The 21166-nt window shown below is 39.7% G+C and overlaps 1 protein-coding gene across 4 annotated transcripts in view; it reads right to left on the reverse strand.

Moving 5' to 3' along the window:
* Positions 1 to 11767: 11767 nt before the first annotated feature.
* Positions 11768 to 21166, reverse strand: part of lrrc28 (leucine rich repeat containing 28) — an 88248-nt gene continuing 78849 nt past the window's right edge. For 2 of the 4 annotated variants that reach the window (XM_059952716.1, XM_059952715.1), the window contains exon 11: positions 11776 to 13767. In XM_059952716.1, coding sequence (XP_059808699.1) covers positions 13695 to 13767 — 73 coding nt within the window. In that variant the 3' untranslated portion in view covers positions 11776 to 13694. Of the gene's footprint in view, positions 13768 to 21166 lie in introns of all 4 variants that reach the window. The other 2 variants (XM_059952717.1, XM_059952714.1) reach the window with 2 other exon arrangements.

Below are 21166 nucleotides of genomic sequence, written 5' to 3' on the forward strand. Positions count from 1 at the left end.
CCAACTTAATTGTATTTTGTAAATATACACAAATTTAGAATTTGATGGCTGCAGCACACTCAACAAAAGTTGGGACAGAGTTAAAATAAGATTGAAGGGTGACCTTCAGGCAGGTGGAGGGACCCCCTTTTGCAGAGACTCATCTCCACCTCGCCTCAAGACCCCATCCAAAAAATAAAAGATTGAAAAGTGCACAGAATATTCAAGTAACACCGGTTTGGAAGACTCCACATTAAGCAGGCTAATTGGTAGCAGTTGAAGTATCATGACTGGGTATAAAAGTAGCGTCCATCAAAGGCACAGTCTTTGCAAGCAAGGATGGGTCGTGGCTCACCACTTTGTGCCAAAATTCGTGAGAGGATTGTTAGTCAGTTCAAAAGGAACATTTCTCAACGCAAGATTGCAGAGAATTTAGGTCTTTCAACATCTACAGTACATAATATTGTGAAAAGATTCAGAGAATTCAGAGACATCTCAGTGCGTAAAGGGCAAGGTCGGAAACCACTGTTGAATGCACGTGATCTTCCAGCCCTCAGGTGGCACTGCCTAAGAAACCGTCATGCTACCGTGACAATTATAGCCACCTGGGCTTGGGAGTACTTCGGAAAACCATTGTCACTTAACACAGTCCGTTGCTGCATCCAGAAATGCAACTTGAAACTGTATTATGCAAGGAGGAAGCCATACATCAACTCTGTGCAGAAACGCCGGCGAGTTCTCTGGACCCGAGCTCATCTCAGATGGACCGAAAGACTGTGGAACTGTGTGCTGTGGTCAGATGAGTCCACATTTCAGCTAGTTTTTGGAAAAAACAGGCGTCAAGTTCTCCGTGCCAAAGATGAAAACAACCATCCTGATTGTTATCAGCAAAAGGTGCAAAAGGCAACATCTGTGATGGTATAGGGGTGCATCAGTGCCCACGGCATTGGTGAGTTGCATGTATGTGAAGGTACCTCTGACTCTGAGGCGTATATTAGGATTTTAGAGAGACATATGTTGCCATCAAGATGACGTCTCTTCCCGGAACGTCCATGCTTATTTCAGCAGAACAATGCCAGACCACATTCTGCACGGGCTACAACAGCATGGCTTTGTAGACACAGAGTGTGTGTGCTTGACTGGCCTGCTGCGAGTCCAGATCTATCTCCTATTGAAAATGTATGGCGCATCATGAAGAGGAGAATCAGACAATGGAGACCACGGACTGTTGAGCAGCTGAAGTCTTATATCAAGCAAGAATGGACAAAATTTCCAATTGCAAATCTACTACAATTAGTATCCTCAGTTCCAAAATGATTAAAAAGTGTTATTAAAAGGAAAGGTGATGTAACACAATGGTAAACATGCCTCTGTCACAACTTTTGTTGAGTGTGTTGCAGCCATCAATTTCTAAATTTGTGTATATTTACAAAATATAATTAAGTTGGTCAGTAAAACTATTGAAAATCTTTTCTTTGTACTTTTGTCAGTTAAATAAAGGTTCACGTGAATTAACATATCACAGATTTTTCTTTTTATTGCATTTTGGAAAATATACCAACTTTTCTGGAAATGGGGTTTGTAGATCAACTTTGAAAAAAATTAACTTTCTGGCTAAGCATGCTGAAAAGTCTTGAATGCGTTTGACTGGGAATCGATCGAGTGGTGGTGGCCTCGTTAAGGCGTCGATCACCACATAGGCAGCTACCAGCATTGGACCAGGACCATATGGAGGGGCAAAGCCTGGGGGCTATTCAACTGGGGTACAATGCCAAGTCTTTCCATGTGGGCAAACTCAGCCTTCACAGTTCCTAGCTTTTCTGGGTCCAGTCTATGCACATGGGCATGTACTGGTGGGCCAGTTCTGAGAATGTGGTGCTCGATCCCATGTTTTGTGACTGTAGTGGGCTTGGTGAGATCTGGGAATTCGCCCAGCAGTCGATTAAACTCACATGTGGTGAAGTAAGTACTTATCAGAGTCATTGTGAGGAATTGACTGGTGGTGGGGGGGGGTGAAGGTAACAAACCAAGGTTGTTAATATCCACAAGCCAGCAGGTTACACCTGAAATCTGCACCAAGAAGAGGTCGAGCCACATTAGCCAGGACAAAGTCCCACATATAACTGAAGCAGGGTGTCCCCCGTTATGTCCTGTAAGTCTGGATCTTGTTGCTGTTGGAGGGCTCCAGTGAGGTTTTGTTGCTCTTTGTATTCTGATCAATAGGTGATGCTGGCAGCACATTCTCTTGAGCGCCCGTGTCACACAGGAAGCGTCGCCCTGGAAGGGTGTTCATAATGAACAGTAGTTGTCTCTGGCAGCTGGAACCCATGGTGTTCACAGATCTCAGTGTCCCAATGCACTGGGACTGTTGACACTGCAGCACTTCCCGGCATTCGTACAAAGTGAGTGTGGTAAAAACACAGACCCGGCGTAGTCTGCTTATCTTGGAGGCCTTGCTGAGCAGGCTTATTGAGGCAGGGAAAAGAGGAGGAAATATGCACTGCTGCCTGGCTGAGTGTAGACCGGGGGTCGGCAACCCGCGGCTCCGGAGCCACATGTGGCTCTTTTACGTCTGTGCTGCGGCTCCCTGTTGCTTTGGGAAATAATTGGTTGTGGCGACCCTTTTCCTGGCACATCCGAACCGACTCACAATAAGATAGCCTACGGGGGTTTGCGAGCACAGAGCTTTGGAGCCTCTGCGCCATGGGGGGGGGGGCAGGTTGAGGGAGGCTTAAAAGTGAGGCTGAAGATTTTGAATAAAGTTTTTTTCCTTCGACTGCAGTTACCGACTCTGTGTCGTAATTTTAGCGCTGCGTGTAGCACACCGCTACATGGTCAGTATTTAATTAATATGTATTTTATGTTAGTTTGTTAGTTTTTGAAATGTAAATCTAAATTTGAAGATTATGGTGATCTTGTACAATCTAAATAAGACGTTGTGGCGACCCATTTCCTGACACATCCGAACCGGCTCACAATTAGCCAGCGTTCAGGCTAAGGGAGATAGCCTACGGGGGTTTGTGAGTACGTGTCTTTTGCAGCATCCGCGCCCATGGGGGGCGGGTTGAGGGAGGCTTAAAAGCAAGGCTGTTTAGTTCGAATAAAGCTATCTTTGACTGCAGTTTACTGACTGCGTGTAGCAACCGCTACAACGTGTTTTTATTGCTGGCTGTCCAGAGGGGAGGTGCTGAAACGCTTTGTCGCGCGTCTGGAAGAAGTGAAAACTTTCCTGGGCAGCAAAGGGCTCAACTTTCCTGAGCTGGAACAGCCAGAGTGGCTGGAAAAGCTACACTTCATGGTAGACATGACAGCGCACCTGAACACGCTGAACACAGCTCTTCAACGGGGTAAGGACGTACAGCCCTGCACATGTTGGAGGATGTTTTGCATTCGAGCGCAAGTTGACGTTGCTTGCCAGAGATTTACAGAAAGGCACATTGTCTCACTTCCCCAATTTGAGAGAGTTCAAACAATGTCACGACATGATAAATTCGGAGTATTTACATTCTGCAATCATCGCAATGCAAACATCGTTTGGGAAACGCTTCTGTGAGTTCAGAGAGGAAAAAAACACATTATCCTTCCCGGTCACTCCCCTAAGCATCGATCCATCCCTACTGAATACGACTGCATTGTCAGGTGTGAGTCAACCTGAAGAAGTATGATAAATATTTTAATTGCGTATTATTTTACGTATATTCATATGTTTTCATTGTTCAGTGAAATAGTCCTTTTATTTTTCAGGTTGACAGCTGGCTGACGTTATTTTTGGTTTGCTGCTGGCGGCAAATTTAAGTTTGGCGTTTTTCATAAATACAAGAAGGACTCAAATAGACGTTGAGTATTTTACTTAAAAGTAACCTTCAACCCAACGTCTTTTTTTCGGAGTTCAAAATGTTTTTGTTGCATGCAGAAATGTAATTTCGTTTTCTCTGCAGGAGTTCATCAATTTCATAAATGCAACACATTATAGTTTGTTTATACATAGCATAAAGGCAAAACAAAACGTTGCATGCAGTGTTATTTCATTTTAAATGTCAAACGGGTTTTGCGGCTCCCAGTGTTTTCTTTTCTGTGGGAAACGGGTCCAAGTGGCTCTTTCAGTGGTAAAGGTTGCTGACCCCTGGTGTAGACTATCAAGCACTTTATCAAGCTTCCTAGAGTCCTTCACTAGTACATTAGCGAGGGCTATGCAAATGTGATCAGATACTTGTTGCATGAAGAGTTCTTTAAAAATAAAACAAGGATGGTGAGTCCCAGGAGAGAGAGCACGTGGTCCATTAGCTCTGAAGGCTTAGCAGCACCAAGGCCAGACAAGGAGAGCAACTGTTTGGAGCACTCAGAGTTTGATAGCCCAAAAGTCTGTAAAAGGTGAGTTTTCACCAATCAGTATTTATTGCGTCCAGCAGGTGCTCTAGTAGACTCACCACTCTCACAGCTGTGGGCTTCCGAACGACACTACCACATGGGAGAATTTGGTGTCTTTAGCAGTGACTTCCTGCAGTGTGAATTGGGCCTTGGCATGTACAAACCAAGCAACGGCATTTTGCTCCCAAAACTTCAGGAGTTTCAAAGCGACTGGGTTGGCCAACATGTTCAATAACTCTGGAATCGTTGTAGAGCATCGGGGTCACCAATGTAGACTTTCGCAAATTAAATGACGTGAGGTGCTTTATGTTTAAGGAAAACTGTAACAATTCATTTGCTGAACTCCAGAATACTGAACAGAAAGCATGGTAAGAATCCTTTACACATTTACGTCGTTATGTCAGACCAGCCTTTAAAGTGAACCCTAACTTAATGTCAATGGCTGTGAATTATGTACATTTCCACCAATTACATTACCTCCTGTACATAATAAAGTGGCCACTGAGTGTATGTTTATGGTCTTCTGCTGCTGTAGCCCATCTACATCAAGGTTCAATGTGTTGTGCTTTCAGAGATGCTCTTCTGCACACCACTGTTGTAACGTGTGGTTATTTGAACTACTGTTGACTTCCTGTCTGCTTGATCCAGTCTGGTCATTCCTCTGACTTCTCTTATTAACAAACTGTTTTCATCCACAGAACTACCGCTCACAGGATGATTTTTGTTTCCCTCCCACCACTTTCTGTAAACTCCAGAGACTGATGTGCTTGAAAATCCCAGGAGATCAGCAGTTTCTGAGATATTCAAACCATCCCATCTGGCACCAACCATCATTCCATGGTTAAAGTCGCTTAGATCACATTTCCTTGTTATTCTGATACTTGGTCAGCACGACAACTGTACCTCATGACCATGTCTGCATGCCTTTATATAGTGTTGCTGCCACATGATTGGCTGAATGAATATTTGCATTAACGAGCAGATTTACATGTGTACCTAATAAAGTGGCCACCAAGTGTATGTGTTCTTCTGCCTTAATTTATTTTTTAGCAACAGCGTATAATTATTCCTAGCTCAAGAATGAATTCTTGCCGTACTGTAACTGCAGATGGATGAACCTAAGAAGAATGATTTCATCGGATATATTGCAGATGACCAAATGCCAAATTAATGCTTGAAAATGGATAAGTCAATGCCTTTTGAAGACTGTAAACATTCAACCTGGTGTTTTCTTCAAATGAATGCTGCAGCTTGGTGATAATGCTACAGTGAGCCAGAGTGAAGTTTGTTGATAAGTGAGCTTGGTGACCACACTGCTATAAGGGACTGTTTTATGCGCATACATTATCTGTACATATCCTTCAATGCATTTATCTGGAGACATTACCTCACTTTTCTTGGGAGAATACACTTTCACCCTTTAAAACAATTGATGACATTGCTATTGTGCAAGCAGCTATTTGCTTTGAGGCAAAATCACATCCCCTCCTCCGCCTCCAGTTTACTGGAGGTGATAGAATGTGAATAGTAACTACCATTATTAAAATTACAGCCGCATTCTTTTGTTTTCCAACTCTCCAACTTCCCTCACTGACTACATCAGTAGGGTTCATGAACAGATTGTCATCACCTTAATGCTGGCCCGTTCCCATTTGAGAAATTCTCTTTGTCCTACCCATCTCTCCCCCATGTTTAGCATGAATTTATTTTCTTCTCCCTAGTTCTGACAAAAGGTCTTCAACCCAAAACACGAGCTTTCTTTCTGTTTTCACAGATACTGCCTGATCTGCTGAGTGTTTCCAGCATCTTCAGTTTAATATACCACACTGCCCTGCACCCCAAATGTCCACAAATGCAGTTTGCTTTTTCTATTTTGCCTTACTATAAACAATGGAACATCCAACAACATTCTAGGACTAGTCTACCACCCTCATTACAGAAGCTGCAGATGACAATGTCAAAGTCAAATTAAATTTATTATCAAAGCATATATATGTCACAATATACAACCCTGAGATTCATTTTCTTGTGTGCATACTCAATAAATCCTTAGAATAATATCCATTACAATCAATGAAAGACTGCATCAATTTTGGCGTTCTACTAGTGTGCAATGTGGAGTTTCACCATCATCTTCTCAAGGGCAATTATGATAATGTAATGAATGAGTAATGCCCTCTTCCTGAAAATGAGTATTCAGAGAAGTTAAGCCAGTTTTTCGCTAATCTTTTTTGATTAAAATGGGTTACATATAATAGTTGCTCTTATAAGTCAACAACCAAGAGGAAGCTACTGTCATGAGGGAAGCCCTAAACACCACCAGAGATGGAGGACCTCCTTTGCTGCACTAAATGCCAGCAGTGTAATGGGCAGTAAGTTATAGGTCAATATAAAACAGATGCAAGATTTTTATCTATATAAAGTTTCATTTGCATCAAATTTGACAATATACCCCAAAACTTTAATACTATTTAAAAGTATTTATGAAGGTAGTTGTCTAGAAACTAATCCCATTTCAGATGTGTGAAGTGTAACTGCATACTCAATTCTGCTTCTGAAGGTGGGTTTTAGGCAAGCGTATATATATTGTCACACTGTTTAATCTGTTTGGAAGACACACTAGCATCATGTCACCTCTCATTCAATGGGCCCCCAATCTGCTAAATATAAAATATTTTAGAAACTGCTCAGATAATTGATAGCTGACAATTGGCATGTTCCAAATTTAAAATGCATTAGAGTGGAGACTATCGGAAGGCTGAGAAGCTCAGAGCAAGGTGGCTGGCTCTAAAGGTGCAAGAGAGAACCAAAGCTGTAATCTTTATAAACAAGAATTTTTGATATTCAATAGGGAGAAATTTTCTTTCTGCAAACCAACAGATTCTAAGCATGAGAGGAATCCTTTCCTTCATCAAGTCATTTAATTCTATTTTCTTTTGTCCTTTGATATTTTTTAAATACCTGTACTATACCTCTATGGATATTTTCCATTTATACTTATGACAGACAAACACAGAAAACCTACAGCACAATACAGGCCCTTCGACCCACAATGCTATGCCCAATGTACTTTTTTATCATTTTATTCACATATTTTTGGTTTTATCTAATCTTTTCTGCTTTCAATCTATTTTACTGCATTTTCACTGTCAGTTTGTATCCCCTATCTGTTTAGTCTAATGTAGGCCATGTTCTTGGCTTCCTTTAATGGATCAGCTGGAGCCTGCAAGACTTGGCAGAAAAACCTTTACAATTGGCTAGAATACAGGTACAGAGAGGTGAAAGGAAATGTCCATATGAAAGATTGTCCTCACATTGTACGTTGGTATTCTGGGTCATTCTGGCTGTAGTACACAGCAAATTCCAGACCAGTTGTGGACAGATTTGCCTAAAAAGCCGTCTTAAAACTAGCCACCACAGCAGCTTAAAAAAAGCACTCTATCCTAGGTCTGCCTGAGTTACGGGAATGGTCCAAAGTTGAAAGATGCCCAATCACCTTAATCAATGCAATATTTAATATATAAATGTCCCATGAATATATAGTTAACCTAAGTTATAAAGTTCAAGACTCAAGTTTTGAGATTGTTTAATGTCATTTCTAGCACACAAATTTAAAGGAGAACAGCATAATTGTTACTCCAGATCTGATGCAGCACAAAGAAAAACACAAGAAGGAAAATAACACAATAAGAAGAGACACATTGATTTTATTTCCATTAAGTGATGCTAGCTACTAGAGTGCCTGACAAGAAATGATAATGTAGTGGTGATGGGTTAGTGGGTGAAAGTGTTGATCAGCCTTACTGCTTGGGGAAATGATTATTTTTGAGTCTCGTGGTCCTGGTGTGGATGCTACATGTATGGCACCTAAAACCATAGCTTATACTGGAAGAAGGGAGGAAATCAAGAAATCACTATGAAAGAAACTAACCATTTGTACATTGTTAAAAATGATAGTAATGTTGCTTACATGGTACAGTTGAAAATAGAATCAAAACAACTAGTTCCATTATCATTCAGATTAACTGTAATGATAGCTTTGAATGAAATTGCAGCCTAACTAAACAAAATAAGGGAACAAGAATTGTAGAGCAATTATCTGACCAGCTCTGCCAGTTTTCTTACTAGATGGCAGAATTGCCACAATACTGAGGATTACAAGATAATAATGTAAATTTAAAGCACACATCATTCAAATAATCAAATATAGTAACGGCATATTCATAATGAAGTGAAGTGATAAATTTACACGTAATAAGTGTGCACCATAAATCTTACGTGATTTCAAATGCGAGGCTTGAACTTGGAAAGCCAAAAACAAAGTACAATTCATCAAATCCAAAAATTCCTTCACTTGCGATCTTGCCCCACATCTGATGCTCACCCCAATATGTTGTGCATGTGTATGCAATTGAGAGGGGGGGGTTTTGAAGTTTAAAAACTGAACACTGCACACTGTAACTTTGTTCAGTTCTCCTGTGTTTTTGGGAAGCGGACAAGGGGAAATTTATACATCTTGCTTGTGTCATTATGACCCAGAAGAAGATCATTTGATCCCCAGGGTCCATGCTTGCTCCATGCAAAACAATCCCGCCAGTTCCATTTTTCTTCTTTCTCTAATATTTTTTTCTTTACATGCCCAACAACTCCTCCTTAGTACTTCAGAAACTCATCTACGCATGTGGTATTTTATAATGGCAATTTACCCACCAGAACATTTTTGAGATGTGGGAGGAAACTGGAACACACTGGGTAATGCACAACACATTAGGGTTATGTGGTAGGAACACTGGCTGCTACACCATTGTGCAGTTACTTTTACTATTCCAGGTGACGGCGAGTTTTAAATAAACATACAAAATGCCAGAGGAATTCGGAAGGCCAGGAAAAAAGTAAACAGTCGTTTCAGGCTGAGACCCTTTTCCATAGATGATGTCTGACCTGCTGAGTTCCTCCAGCATTTTGTGTGTGTTGCTATGGATTTCTGGCATCTGCAGATTTTTTTTGTGGTCTTAAATAGTCATCCTTAATTGAAGCAGCTCGGCTGGTAATACATGAAAGTATATGTTAAAACACTACATTCCTGTTGGTTGTAACTTGATATATTTAAATGAGGCAATTCAAGAGGTACAGACCACCTCACACTCCTCCCCCCAAAAAAAAGTTGATTTTGTTCAACTGGATAATGAAAAATCCACAGAATTTTGTATCAAATCACAAGCAGTAGGCTAGGTAGACAGAACCAAACCAAGCTGATGGATCCTACAATACTTACTGGTGAGCTTCTGGTTGTGTGCAAAATTTTACTCATATGAAAGTAGTTATTGTAATCATGCAAAAAGAAAAAAGATTTAGGTGCTGCTCAACTATTGCTGTTGTTGGATTGTGGTCATTTCACTACTGCCAAAACGTGTGCTGTTGCTAGTAAAGTACTGAAACTGGAACAAGAACACAATCTTTTAAAAATGCCAAGTAACTGATCTATTCCACATGCTATAAAAGGAGCCCTACTCTCAAATTTTTACTGCACCACTATTCCATTGAAATGTTTACATTCTCAGATCATTCTGGGAAGAGGAATCAATGACTATAAGGCACCAAGAGATTAAATCTCAATTCTACACAAACATAAAAGCCATGGAGCTATTTCTATTTATTATGCCAATAATTGGGCTAAGTAAAAGTAGGTTGTTGTTCTTTTCAAGCTGTGAAAAGAGAGGAGTAGGCTCAAGGTGAAGTCTAATTCATTAAGTGCTGTAGATCTATAAATCTTTCCAAAAGAAATACCTCAAGATTAACAGTTCTTTTCATCAGTGATAATTTGGAAGCAGAGACAGTTTGGCACTTTCCACTCAATGGGCCTGGAGTGCACAAGCCATATTTCTATATTCAGATCCCTGACCAGAGAATTCCATTCAAAATATCTCACCTCGACTATCTTGGCTAGCATTAAGGAATGTGAAAGCAGATAATGGAGGCTTAATGCACACTTAAGATTCTTTGCAACCACCAAGTGTAAATGACATTTTCAAGGAATATAGCATATTGTATTATGTAATGACTATGAGCAAGCCACTAATGGATGATGAACTAACCTCCCAATCAATGAAGTGGTGAACAAGACAGATCTGTCTTGAGAATGACTTGGGCAAATGCCTTTACAGCTGCTTCGATAGGTAAATAAAAACTGGTCAAAACACAAAGTATAAAATACATTTGGCAAACTACATCATATAATATCTCAACTATCATGATTTTTCTGGTCAAATTTTCAGTACTTTCAGCATTCATATTGAATGATTTCTCATACAAATTAAAGCTTTTAGGTTATTCCTTTTCCTGTAAGAATGGATCAGATAGCGCTGCTAGACAAAGAATTTGCACACATGAAAGAGCCTCATCTGTTAGAGATGGATGGCATGCAGTACAATTAAGATTTTTCTCTATGTGCTACACAAATATACAGTATAGAAGCAACTAAAATTCTAACAGTCAATTGAAGTGAGGAATGATTTTTAAAAAAGGCTTACTTATACAGAAATTTACAAACAAAATAAAGAGTAGGCCATTCAAGTGTTAAACCTGCTTTGCAATAAAATCATGACAATAAAATCTGCAACTTTCCTGCACTGAATCCCATTTCCCTCAGTACTTTCAGCATCTAAAATTCTATGCTCTTTTAAATATGCTGAAGTACAGATCTCTTGGGCAGAGAATTCCAAAGTTCTCTTCTTGCGACTACCATCGGGCAAAAAATACAGGAGCCTTAGGTCCCCACCACCAAGTTCAGGAACAACTATTACCCTAAAATCATCAGGTTCTTGAACCAGTGTGGATAACTTAACTCACTTCAACTCTGAACTGATGGCACAACCTATAGACTCACTTTCAAGGACTGTACAACTTACGTTCTCAGTATTATTAATTCACTTTTTTTTTGCAAAATTTGTCAGTTGCACATTAGTTGATAGTCTTTATGTACGGTTTTTCATAAGTTCCCTTATATTCCTTTATTTTCTTGTAAATGCCTGCAAGAAAACAAATCTCAAGGAAGTATACGGTGAAATAAACTACTTTGATTATAAATTCAGTTTGAACTTTTAAAGGATGACTGTCTTCCATCAAGAGATAATTTCGTCTCATTTCAAAACTGATGACCAGGAGTGACTTAGATCACCAAAATTGGAGACAAGGAAAAGAAATTCACATTCATAGAGTCTGATGTTAAGGAAAACAGGCTTAAAATTTAAAAAAAAATAACAAGGGAAGGCATTTCCTCCCAGGTATTGGACCTAAACCCAGAGTTGACATTTGAGTAGTCATGCCAAGCATTTAGAAGCAGCTCCAATTACCTAGGATCCCATAGGCTGTACTTAGAACTTTTTAAAGAAGCAGACCAAGTCAGCAGCAGAACTTTGGTGTAAATCCAGTGACTGGCCAATTCAAAAAGGAACTGAAACCAATTTTCATCATTTTTATTCAGATATACTGTACATTGAAGCATGGGTATAGGAAAGCAATGCTGTCGTTGAACACTGTTTGCTTAAACAATTACTCCTTCATATTTTGAAGAAAAGTAGTTTTATTTAATACCTGAGTTCTCCCTTAGACTAAGGATTGCCTTCTCCGAGGGCTATCACCTTGTCATGGTGGAGATCCTGAGAGCAAGTCTGGAGTTTAGCTATCTGGAGCTTAGCTCCTGGTAGGGTCCCTCATGGCGGTAAGGTCAAGGGGGAGGTTCCAGACAGAATGATCACCCAAGACCTCAGTGGTGGAGCTGGCAGCAGCAGTGAAGAGCTCTCCAAGTCACTGGACCTCAACACCAATCAGTCAGGAACTGTGTGGTGACAGCCACATTAAACAAAGTCACACAGAGGCATTCTACTTGAAAGGAAATCCATCCTAACATTCTGGTTATGTGGATCTCTAATCAGCCTCCACAGCTAACTGAGCTCCCACCAAAAGACAACCCTTTCAAGAACGTCGTACTCGATTCGAGTGCTCGGACTACTACTTAGACCAATCCTCCTTAAATAATTCTTAAATTTCACATAATGAACTCGTAAATTATATCGGGGCAAGAAAAGGCAATTCAATCCTTTGACATTATATCATCAAAATCTAGTAATCTTGGTCAATAATTTTTCAATTAATTGCCACCCATGTCTGATTTTTAAAACTCTCTTCACAGGTCAAAACTTGTGCCCTTTCTTTTGCTTCTGTTAATGAAATCAATTTACTTTGTGTACGTGATGCATCAAACCAACAACCAATAATCTGTACAGCTTTATAATGCATGTCACTTAGATCTCCCATTCCCCACAAATGTCACGTACAAGCAGCAAATGGCACATGAACAGGTTTCTACAATGTAGTAACCTTACAAAGAGACAACTGCGTTTGTAAATAGTAACGGCTAAAATATAAATCATGAAGTATGGAAGTATAAGATAATGCCATATCTTTAAAGTTTAGTTATTCAACCAGAATTACTGAAAGCTGTTTTTAAATGACCCTTCAATCTGCCCATGGTTCCAAAATTATTACAGACAGGTTGTAATAATGATCTTACAACAGCTGTAATAATGTGTTAAAGCCTAATGGATAAAGGAAATTCACCTTTACAGAATTCACAAATCACTAACCAAAAAATTTGCGTTGAGGAAGGAAAATCATGCTCATGAAAATTACATGATAAGACAGGAAATAAATAAACAATTTTTTAAATTTGTGTTTCTTAGAGTAAGTGCAGAATTCACTACTTCGCTTTACAGAGAATTGTGGTACAGACTATTTGCTATAAATTCAGCCCCTGTAATGCAGGGTACTCCATACTATACAATTTGCTCATAACTGCTTCATGATCTATTTTATTTGAGAATCTAATTGTGGTATATTATCAGATATGAAGTAATTCCTAGGTTTTAATAACAGAGGAAATTATGGAGAAAGTCATTCAAATTCTGTAATTAACCACTTCAAACAAAGTTAGCTTTGTCCTTCATTTCTTTAAGCCAAACTGGTATTCATTTATTTGTTTGCACATTGTCGCCTGGTACTTATATTCATTAACTTACAGAAGACAGAGTCTCAAACCATCTTGATGTCTAATTATGACAGTAACTTTCATTAATATTAAGAATTTGCACAACTGTGTGGAAATGTAATAGTTATTAGTACAAATTGAAAAGTATTATCATTTTTGCAGACCATCTCCCAAAAAATTTGGCACAGATTTTTGCAAATCATAAGGGTCTTACTGACAAACTGTGCTCATCATAGAGAGTTTCACCCAGGAATGTCTCTTCCAAGTGCTGGCAGTAATTCATTCCTCATTATGAGGTCTATCATCTGAGCAAGTCAAAAAGCTGTAGACACTTGACAGAGCAGCAGTATGCTACGAAGCTCATTTTTGTTCTCCTGTGAAAACAGAATTTATAACCGTTACTCATCAGATACATTTTGAAGGATAAAATTAGGTTCAATTTTCCTTAAGCAGTTATGGTTACAATCAGGATTTATTTTTACTTAAAATGTACTTTTTCCTCAAGTTCGACCTCCCCATCTTCAGGAGAATTTATTTTTAGATAGCATAGATTTTTGACCACATTTTGTTTTAGCTTATATGAATTATGCCTACATTTCAAAATCATTTTTTGAGAACTTCTGTACTCAATAATATTTATTTTGGCTACATTTTCAGCAAATGAATAGAAATTGGAAATAAATTTCATGAATGTAACTATAAACCTCTCCAGAACTGATAACTATTAGAACCTAACTACTGGTAGGTATCCACCAATCTACTACCTACCAAGCTAATAAAGATGCTTATACAAGTGACCTCAGCATTCTGAGAGAGTAAAATTAAAATGTAACTCAGGTTTGATCTAATAGCTATTACTTAGAAAGGCAGATAACATATTAAAATTCTGAAAGGATTTTGAAATTAAACTCAAAGGGTCAACAGCAATCTACAGTATTAATGTTCATACTTAAACTACTCAAATATAGGAGAGGCTTTGGAGGTTGTAATATCACACTCATGCTTTAACAACAGAAAAGCTCAGAAATTTGGAAAGCATAATGAATTCTTGAAAATCTTAACATCACCATGATCAAGAGGAATACAAAACAGTGACATTATGAAATATTCCATACCTTTTAAATCTTGGCTCAGATTTTGGTCACTCTAGAGACATTCTCATATCATTTAAAGTAACGTATATGACATACAATTTAAACTAATACATATGAATAATCAGGAGTTTGAGGTTGTACACAGGAAAATCTTAGCGGGTGTAATACTGGGCGATTTTAACTTCCATAACATTGATTGAGAAGGACTGCCATAACGCTTAAGGGATTAGATGGGACCGAATTTACTAAGTGTGTCCAGGAAGGTTTTTCTGAAGCAATATGTAGATTCTTGACTAGAGAAAATGTTACACTCAACCTCCAGACTAGCAAATGAAGCTGGATAAGTTACTGATGTGTTAGTCAGGAGGACTTTGGGACCAATAACCATAGTTACCTTTGTCTCAAGATAGTAATAGAAGACGACGTGACGGGTCCTCAAGTTTGAATCCTTAATTGGAGGAAAGAACATTTCAATGGCTTTATGCAGTAACTCTCAAAAGTTGATTGGGAGAGGCTGTATGCAGGTAAAGGGACATATGACAAGTGTTTTTATTTAATAAAGTGAGATAGGAACAGCTGAAAGGCATTGTGCTCTTGAATGAAGGCAATGCTGGAAAGATTAGGAAACCTTGGTTGAAAAGGGTCTGGCCAAGAAAAAGGGAGTCTCATATACCTATAAATCAGGCATAGAACTTAGGATCAACAGAATCCCTTTAATAGTAAAAGGGATGTAGAACTATACTTGAGGAAATTAGGAAGACAAAAAGAGCACATGAGATATCCTTGGCAATGAGATAAAGGAGAATCATAAGTATTCTCTCAGTATATTAAAGAGTATAAGGACAGCAGGGAGGAAGTGGGTCCCTTTGAGGATTATCGTGGTAATCTACACGTAGAGGTACAGGAAATGGGCAAGGTCTTAAATGGATACTTCTCATATTCATTATCTGTGGAGAACGACATGGAAATTAGTGAGTTCAGGGAAAGCAACAGTGATATTCTGGAGCATATCAACATTAAGACTAAGGAGGTGCTGGCAGTCCTAAAAAGTATAAAAGATGGATAAGTCCCTGTGTCCTGATCAGGTGCATCCTAGGATGTTTGGGAAGTAAGGGAGAAGCTTGCAAGGGCCTTGGCAGAGATTTTTGTTACTTTGTCAGCTACAGGTGAGGTACTGGAAGACTGGAGGATGGTTAATGTTGTACCTTTATTTAAGAAAGGCAACAGACATAGGCCTGAGGACTATAGGCTAGTGAGCTTGGTATCAGTGATAGGAAAGTTATTTGGGAAGGGACTGTGACAAACTTGATTTGTTGCATATGAATCAGAAACAGGTTTAATATCACTGGCATATGTCACAAAATTTGTTAACTTTGCAGTAAAGCAGTACAATGCAATACATGATAAAGCTAGAATAAACTGAATTACAGTAAGTAGTAAGTAGTGCAAAAGCAGAAATTTTAAAAGAAGTAGTGAGGTAGTGTTCATGGGTTTAGAAATCCAAGAGTACATGGATAGTCAGCATGACTTTGGGATATCATGTTTTATGAATTTGATTTGAGGTTTTATTTGAAGTGACAAGAGACTGATGAGGGCAGGGTAGTAGGGTAATGGACTTTAGCAAGGTTTTTCACACGGAACCTCATGGTAGACTGGTACAGAGGTTAGAACACATGGGATCTACAATGAATTAGCCAACTGGATACAAAACTGACTAAGTGGTAGGAGGCAAAGGGTAGTAATGGAGGGTTGTTTTTTCAGACTGCAGGTCTTTGATTGGTGGTGTGTTGCAAATATTGATGCTGTGGTTCCTTGTTATTCATCATATATATCAAAGATTGGCTAAGAGTGTTGCTGTCATGATTGGTACGATTGCAGATGATGGCAAACTTAGAAACAGGTTGGACAGTGAAGAGAACTGTTTACATTTACAATGGGATATTTTTCAGCTGGGAAAGTGGACAAACGATTGGAGTATGGAAGTGCAAATGATGTATTTTGGGAAATTAAACCAGGGTAGAACATACATAGCGAATGGCAGGTACCTGGCATGTTTTGATCTAGGCAAAAAGATCTAGGCATATGAGTACAGAGTTCCTTGAAAGTGCAACAAATACATATAATATTGGATCACTTTTCTCAATAAATAAATGAACAAGTATGATGTTTTTTGTGTTATTTATTTAATCAGGTTCTCTTTATCTAGCTTCAGGACTAGTGTGAAGATCTGATTACATTTTAGCTCAAAATTCTACAGCGTTCACAAACTTTCTAGCACCACTGTAAACACTAGTGCTCTTTTGTGGTTTGGTATGGAACTGAAAGTCTCGAAATTTTTCTGAAAACGAGAATTTGGATGATGACCCAGAGTAAGCGTTACATCCGCCATACAATGAAACATTTTGAGTCAATACTGCAATTTTCTTAGAAAGACCATAGGAAATATATTTTGTGTGGTATCTTATCATCCATATCAAAAAACAGTTCCTTAAGGTTGTTGTAGCCAGGTGGGTGGGGGGAGGAAGAGGGGGTAGTGGGAATAAGCTCCCACTACCTATTAAGTGTTCCCAATAGCGTACATCTCAAAAAGCTTCTAAGAACCAAGTCCAGCTCCTGGTCTTTGTGTGTGGCTTAGCTACTAAGCCCAGTGAATTCATTTCCACTGACAGGAGAAGGAGCAAAATCAGGTTACTGGCACCTTAAACACAAGTTGTTCCGGGCAGATAGGGTTCTTCAGCCATGGTTTGCTGCAAACCTAGGAGAAGGAGAACTCTGATCTCAAACCTCCACTGCCTTACAGCTATACCCACTCAAGAAGGCGGCTTCGGGAGTAAACCCAAAGGAAAACTCTGGAGCTGGAGTCCCTAAGGCAACCCTTGGTTAAGTTCAATGCGGACTGGTGACTCCTGCAACACTGCTGGTGCAAAACTCTATCGGGCTTTGCCGTCCCTTAGGATTCATCAGCTACAAGGAGGGGGGAGCCTGCTGCATGGCCAACAGGTTGCCCTCCATATTGTAGTGCCATGGCCTGCTGACTGTCTTCTGTATCACAGCTAGAATGCAAATCCATGGTCGACCCTGAGAGGCCCTCCTATCAAAAATCCCAAAGCATTTTTCAAAAAAATTAATCACTGAATGAAGGAATTGTTCATCCGATCTTACTGAAGTTATTTGTTGGATGTGTTCATGACACTCATTCTGAAATTGAGGTACGAGATCCATTTGAACCACAGACGTAGATGAAACAGGTGTTGCATTAATATCTGATAGAATTGATTACACCTATGAAACTATACTCTCACAGAGGAATATCAGAACAGGCTATAAGTCCATGTCCTAATGCTGGCCTATGCACTGAGTATCGAGAGTTAGGAAAGAGACTGAAAGGCAGGACCTCAAAGGAAGTAATCTCCGGATTCCTCCCAGTGCCACGTGATAGTCAGGGTCGGAATAGGAAGATAGAATAGATGAATGTGTGCTTGAGAAATTGGTGCAGGGGGCAGGGTTTCAGGTTGTTGGATCATTGGAACCTCTTCTGGAGCAGGGGGTGACCTGAATAAGACAGGTTACACCCTGACTGGAAAGGAACCAAAATCCTGGCTGGGAAGTTTGCTAACGCTGTTTGTGAGAGTTTAAACTTACTTTGGCGGAGAGCAGGAACCCCAGGACACAAGGTCAGGAAAAGGAGGGATTGAAAGGAAGGTAGAGGTCACGACGAGCAAGAACAGGTAGGAGCAAGGTAATAGAAAGTATGGGACAGAGAGTTTCAAGTGTGTGTATTTTATTGCTAGGAGTACATGGCTAAGAGTGGTGCACTTAAAAGCATGGATCAGTACAAGAAACTATAATGTTGTGACCATAAGACAATTGGTTGAGAGAGGGATAGGAATGAATGTCTAATTTTCTAGGGTTTCAACATTTTAGAAAAGATTAAAATAAAGGAGGCAAAAGAGTCAGGAGAGTTGTACTTGTAATCAGGGACAATATCATTGCTGTGTTCAAAAGGGAGATAATGGAGGGCTTGTCCTACGAGTCTATATGGGTAGAACTCAAAAATAAGAAAGATGCAATCATGCAAATTAGATTGAAATATAACCCCTGCCCCACCACCTATATACATCTATATACAAACTATAGCCAGCAGGACCTTGAGGAAGAGCTATGCATGCAGGTTAGGGAAAGGTGACAATGCTCCTACTAATTTGTAATGACCAGTGTGCAGAAAACTCTTGAGCTGTACAATTTTTTTGCCCACTGATAACAACATGTGCACACTGAAGAACTTATTCAACAAATAAGCCAGCTCTAAAATCTGCAGACAAATCATCACAAACTCCACGTTGTCAACACTGCCCGCAGCAGAAAAGGAAATGTGTCAGATTGTGAAATATACTTAACATGCCACTGAGGTAGAGGGAGACAATCTTTTGTGTGCAGCTTAAATTCTTCTGTATGCTAGTAGCAAAAGATGTGTGCACACACAGCTTAGAGAGAATATTGGGTATAAGAGCAACTGGGTTGTTGCAATGGGTGTCTTCAACTTCTCTAATGTAGACTGAGACATCCTAAGTGCAAAAGGTTTAGGTGGATCAGAACTTCTTAGGTGTATCCAGGAGGGTTTCATAAATCAATATGTAGATAGTCTAACACAGGAGCCTTACTGGACTTAGTGTTGGGTATTAAGCCTGGACAGGTGACTGACATATCTGTGGGAGAACTGTTAGAGAACAATGATCACAACTCCTTAGGTTCTAAGATAGCTATAGATAAGGATAAGGACTTCTTGTGAGAGTATTAAATTGGAGCAGGGCAAACTATCAGAGTATTAGGCAAGAAACTTAATTGGTAACAACTGTTTTTGGACAACTTTCATATGACACATGGAGGGTGTTCAAAGACCAACTGCAAAGGGCACAGGAGAGATATTGTATGTACCAGTAAGGAGGAAGGACAAAAATAGCAAGGTAAGGGAATGCTGAGAAGTTATGGATTTAGTCAAGAAGAAAAAGGAATTATACGTAAGATTTAGAAAGCTTAGGGAATTAGGAAAGCCAGGAGGAGTCAACAAAAAAGTCTTTGGTAAGTTAGACTGAAGAGAATCCCAAGGCTTTTGTCATGTATGTCAAGAGCAAGAGGATAACTAGGGAGAAGATAAGACCACTGAAGGATAAAGAAGGGAATATGTGCTTGATGGTATAAGGTGTGGGTGAGGTCCTAACTGAGTAGGAATAGTCAATACGATTTGGTGAAGTGCAGGTCATGCCTGGTGAGTCTGACCGAAATCTTTGAGGAAGTGACAAAACAAGTTGATTAAGGCAGAGCAATGGATATGGTGTATATGGATTTTAATAAGGAATTTGACAAGGTTCCCATGGCAGGCTCATTTAGAAAGTCAGGAGGGATGGAATCCAAGAAAACCTGGCACCTGGCTGCATAGGTTTAGAATTGGACTGCCCATAGAAGACACGGTGGGAGTAGATGGAGCGTATCCTGCATGGAATTCAGCAATTCTGCATGGAATATGGTGACCAGTCATGCTCCGGGGGGGGGGGGGGGGGGGCTGTTCTGGGATCCCTTCTCTTTGATATTTTTATAAATTAGTTGAATGAGGTATTGGAAAAAAGTGGGTTAGTAAGTTCACAGACGTCAGTATGGTTGGTAGAGTTGTGGATAATGTAGAAGGATGTCATGGTTTACAATGGGACATTGATAGGATACAGAGCTGGGCTGAGAAGTGGCAGATGGAGTTCAATCCAGAGAAGAGTGACACTATCATTTTGGAAGGTGGAACTTGAAGGCAGAATACAGGGATACATGACAGTTTGGAGGCACAAAAGGATCTTGGGATCCGCCTCCATAGACCGTCAAAGTTGCAGTACAATTTGATAGGATGGTTAAGAAGGTATATAGTGGTCTGGCCTTTATTAGTCAGGAGACTGAGTTCAAGATCCATAAGGTAATGCTGCAATTGGATAAACCTCTGGTTAGAACACATTTGGAGTATTGTGCAGAGTTCTGGTTGCTTCATGATAGGAAGGAAGGGGAATCTTTAGAAAGGGTTCAGAGAAGATTTACCAGCATGTTGTTCTGATTAGAGAGCATGACATTTGAGGATAGGATGAACAAGTTCGGGTTTTTTCTCTTCGAAGGCAAGGAGGACGACAAGTGACACAGATGAAGTGAACAGCTAGAAACTTTTTCCACATGTCAGGAATGCATTTAAAGTGAGAGAGAGTTAAGTTCAAAGGAGATATGTGGGGCAGGTTTTTTTTTATTGGCGTGTGCCTGGAATGTGATGCCAGTGGGGGGTGATGGTGGAGGCAAATATGACAGAGGCATTAAATAAATAGGTACATGAATGTACAGGAAATGGAAGGATGTGAACACTTCGTAGGCAGAAGGGATTAGTTTAGTTGGGCGTTTGATTACTAATTTAGTTAGTTTGATACCATATCCTGGGCCTGTTCTTGTGCTGTACTCTTCTACGTTCTATGACCTACTGCCTCTTGAGAAAGACTTTTAAACAACCATGACTACTCAGTTACGCAGACATAAGTAAATAGTGAATGTTCAACTAGATTCTGAAACAATGGGGAATGTTTCATGAAGACAACACACAATTACTGTGCTCAAACTTTCATGACAGAGAGAATCTTAATTATCTTAAGGGAAGTTCCAA

The sequence above is a fragment of the Hypanus sabinus genome, chromosome 28, assembly GCF_030144855.1.
Source record: "Hypanus sabinus isolate sHypSab1 chromosome 28, sHypSab1.hap1, whole genome shotgun sequence".
Lineage (NCBI taxonomy): Eukaryota > Metazoa > Chordata > Chondrichthyes > Myliobatiformes > Dasyatidae > Hypanus > Hypanus sabinus.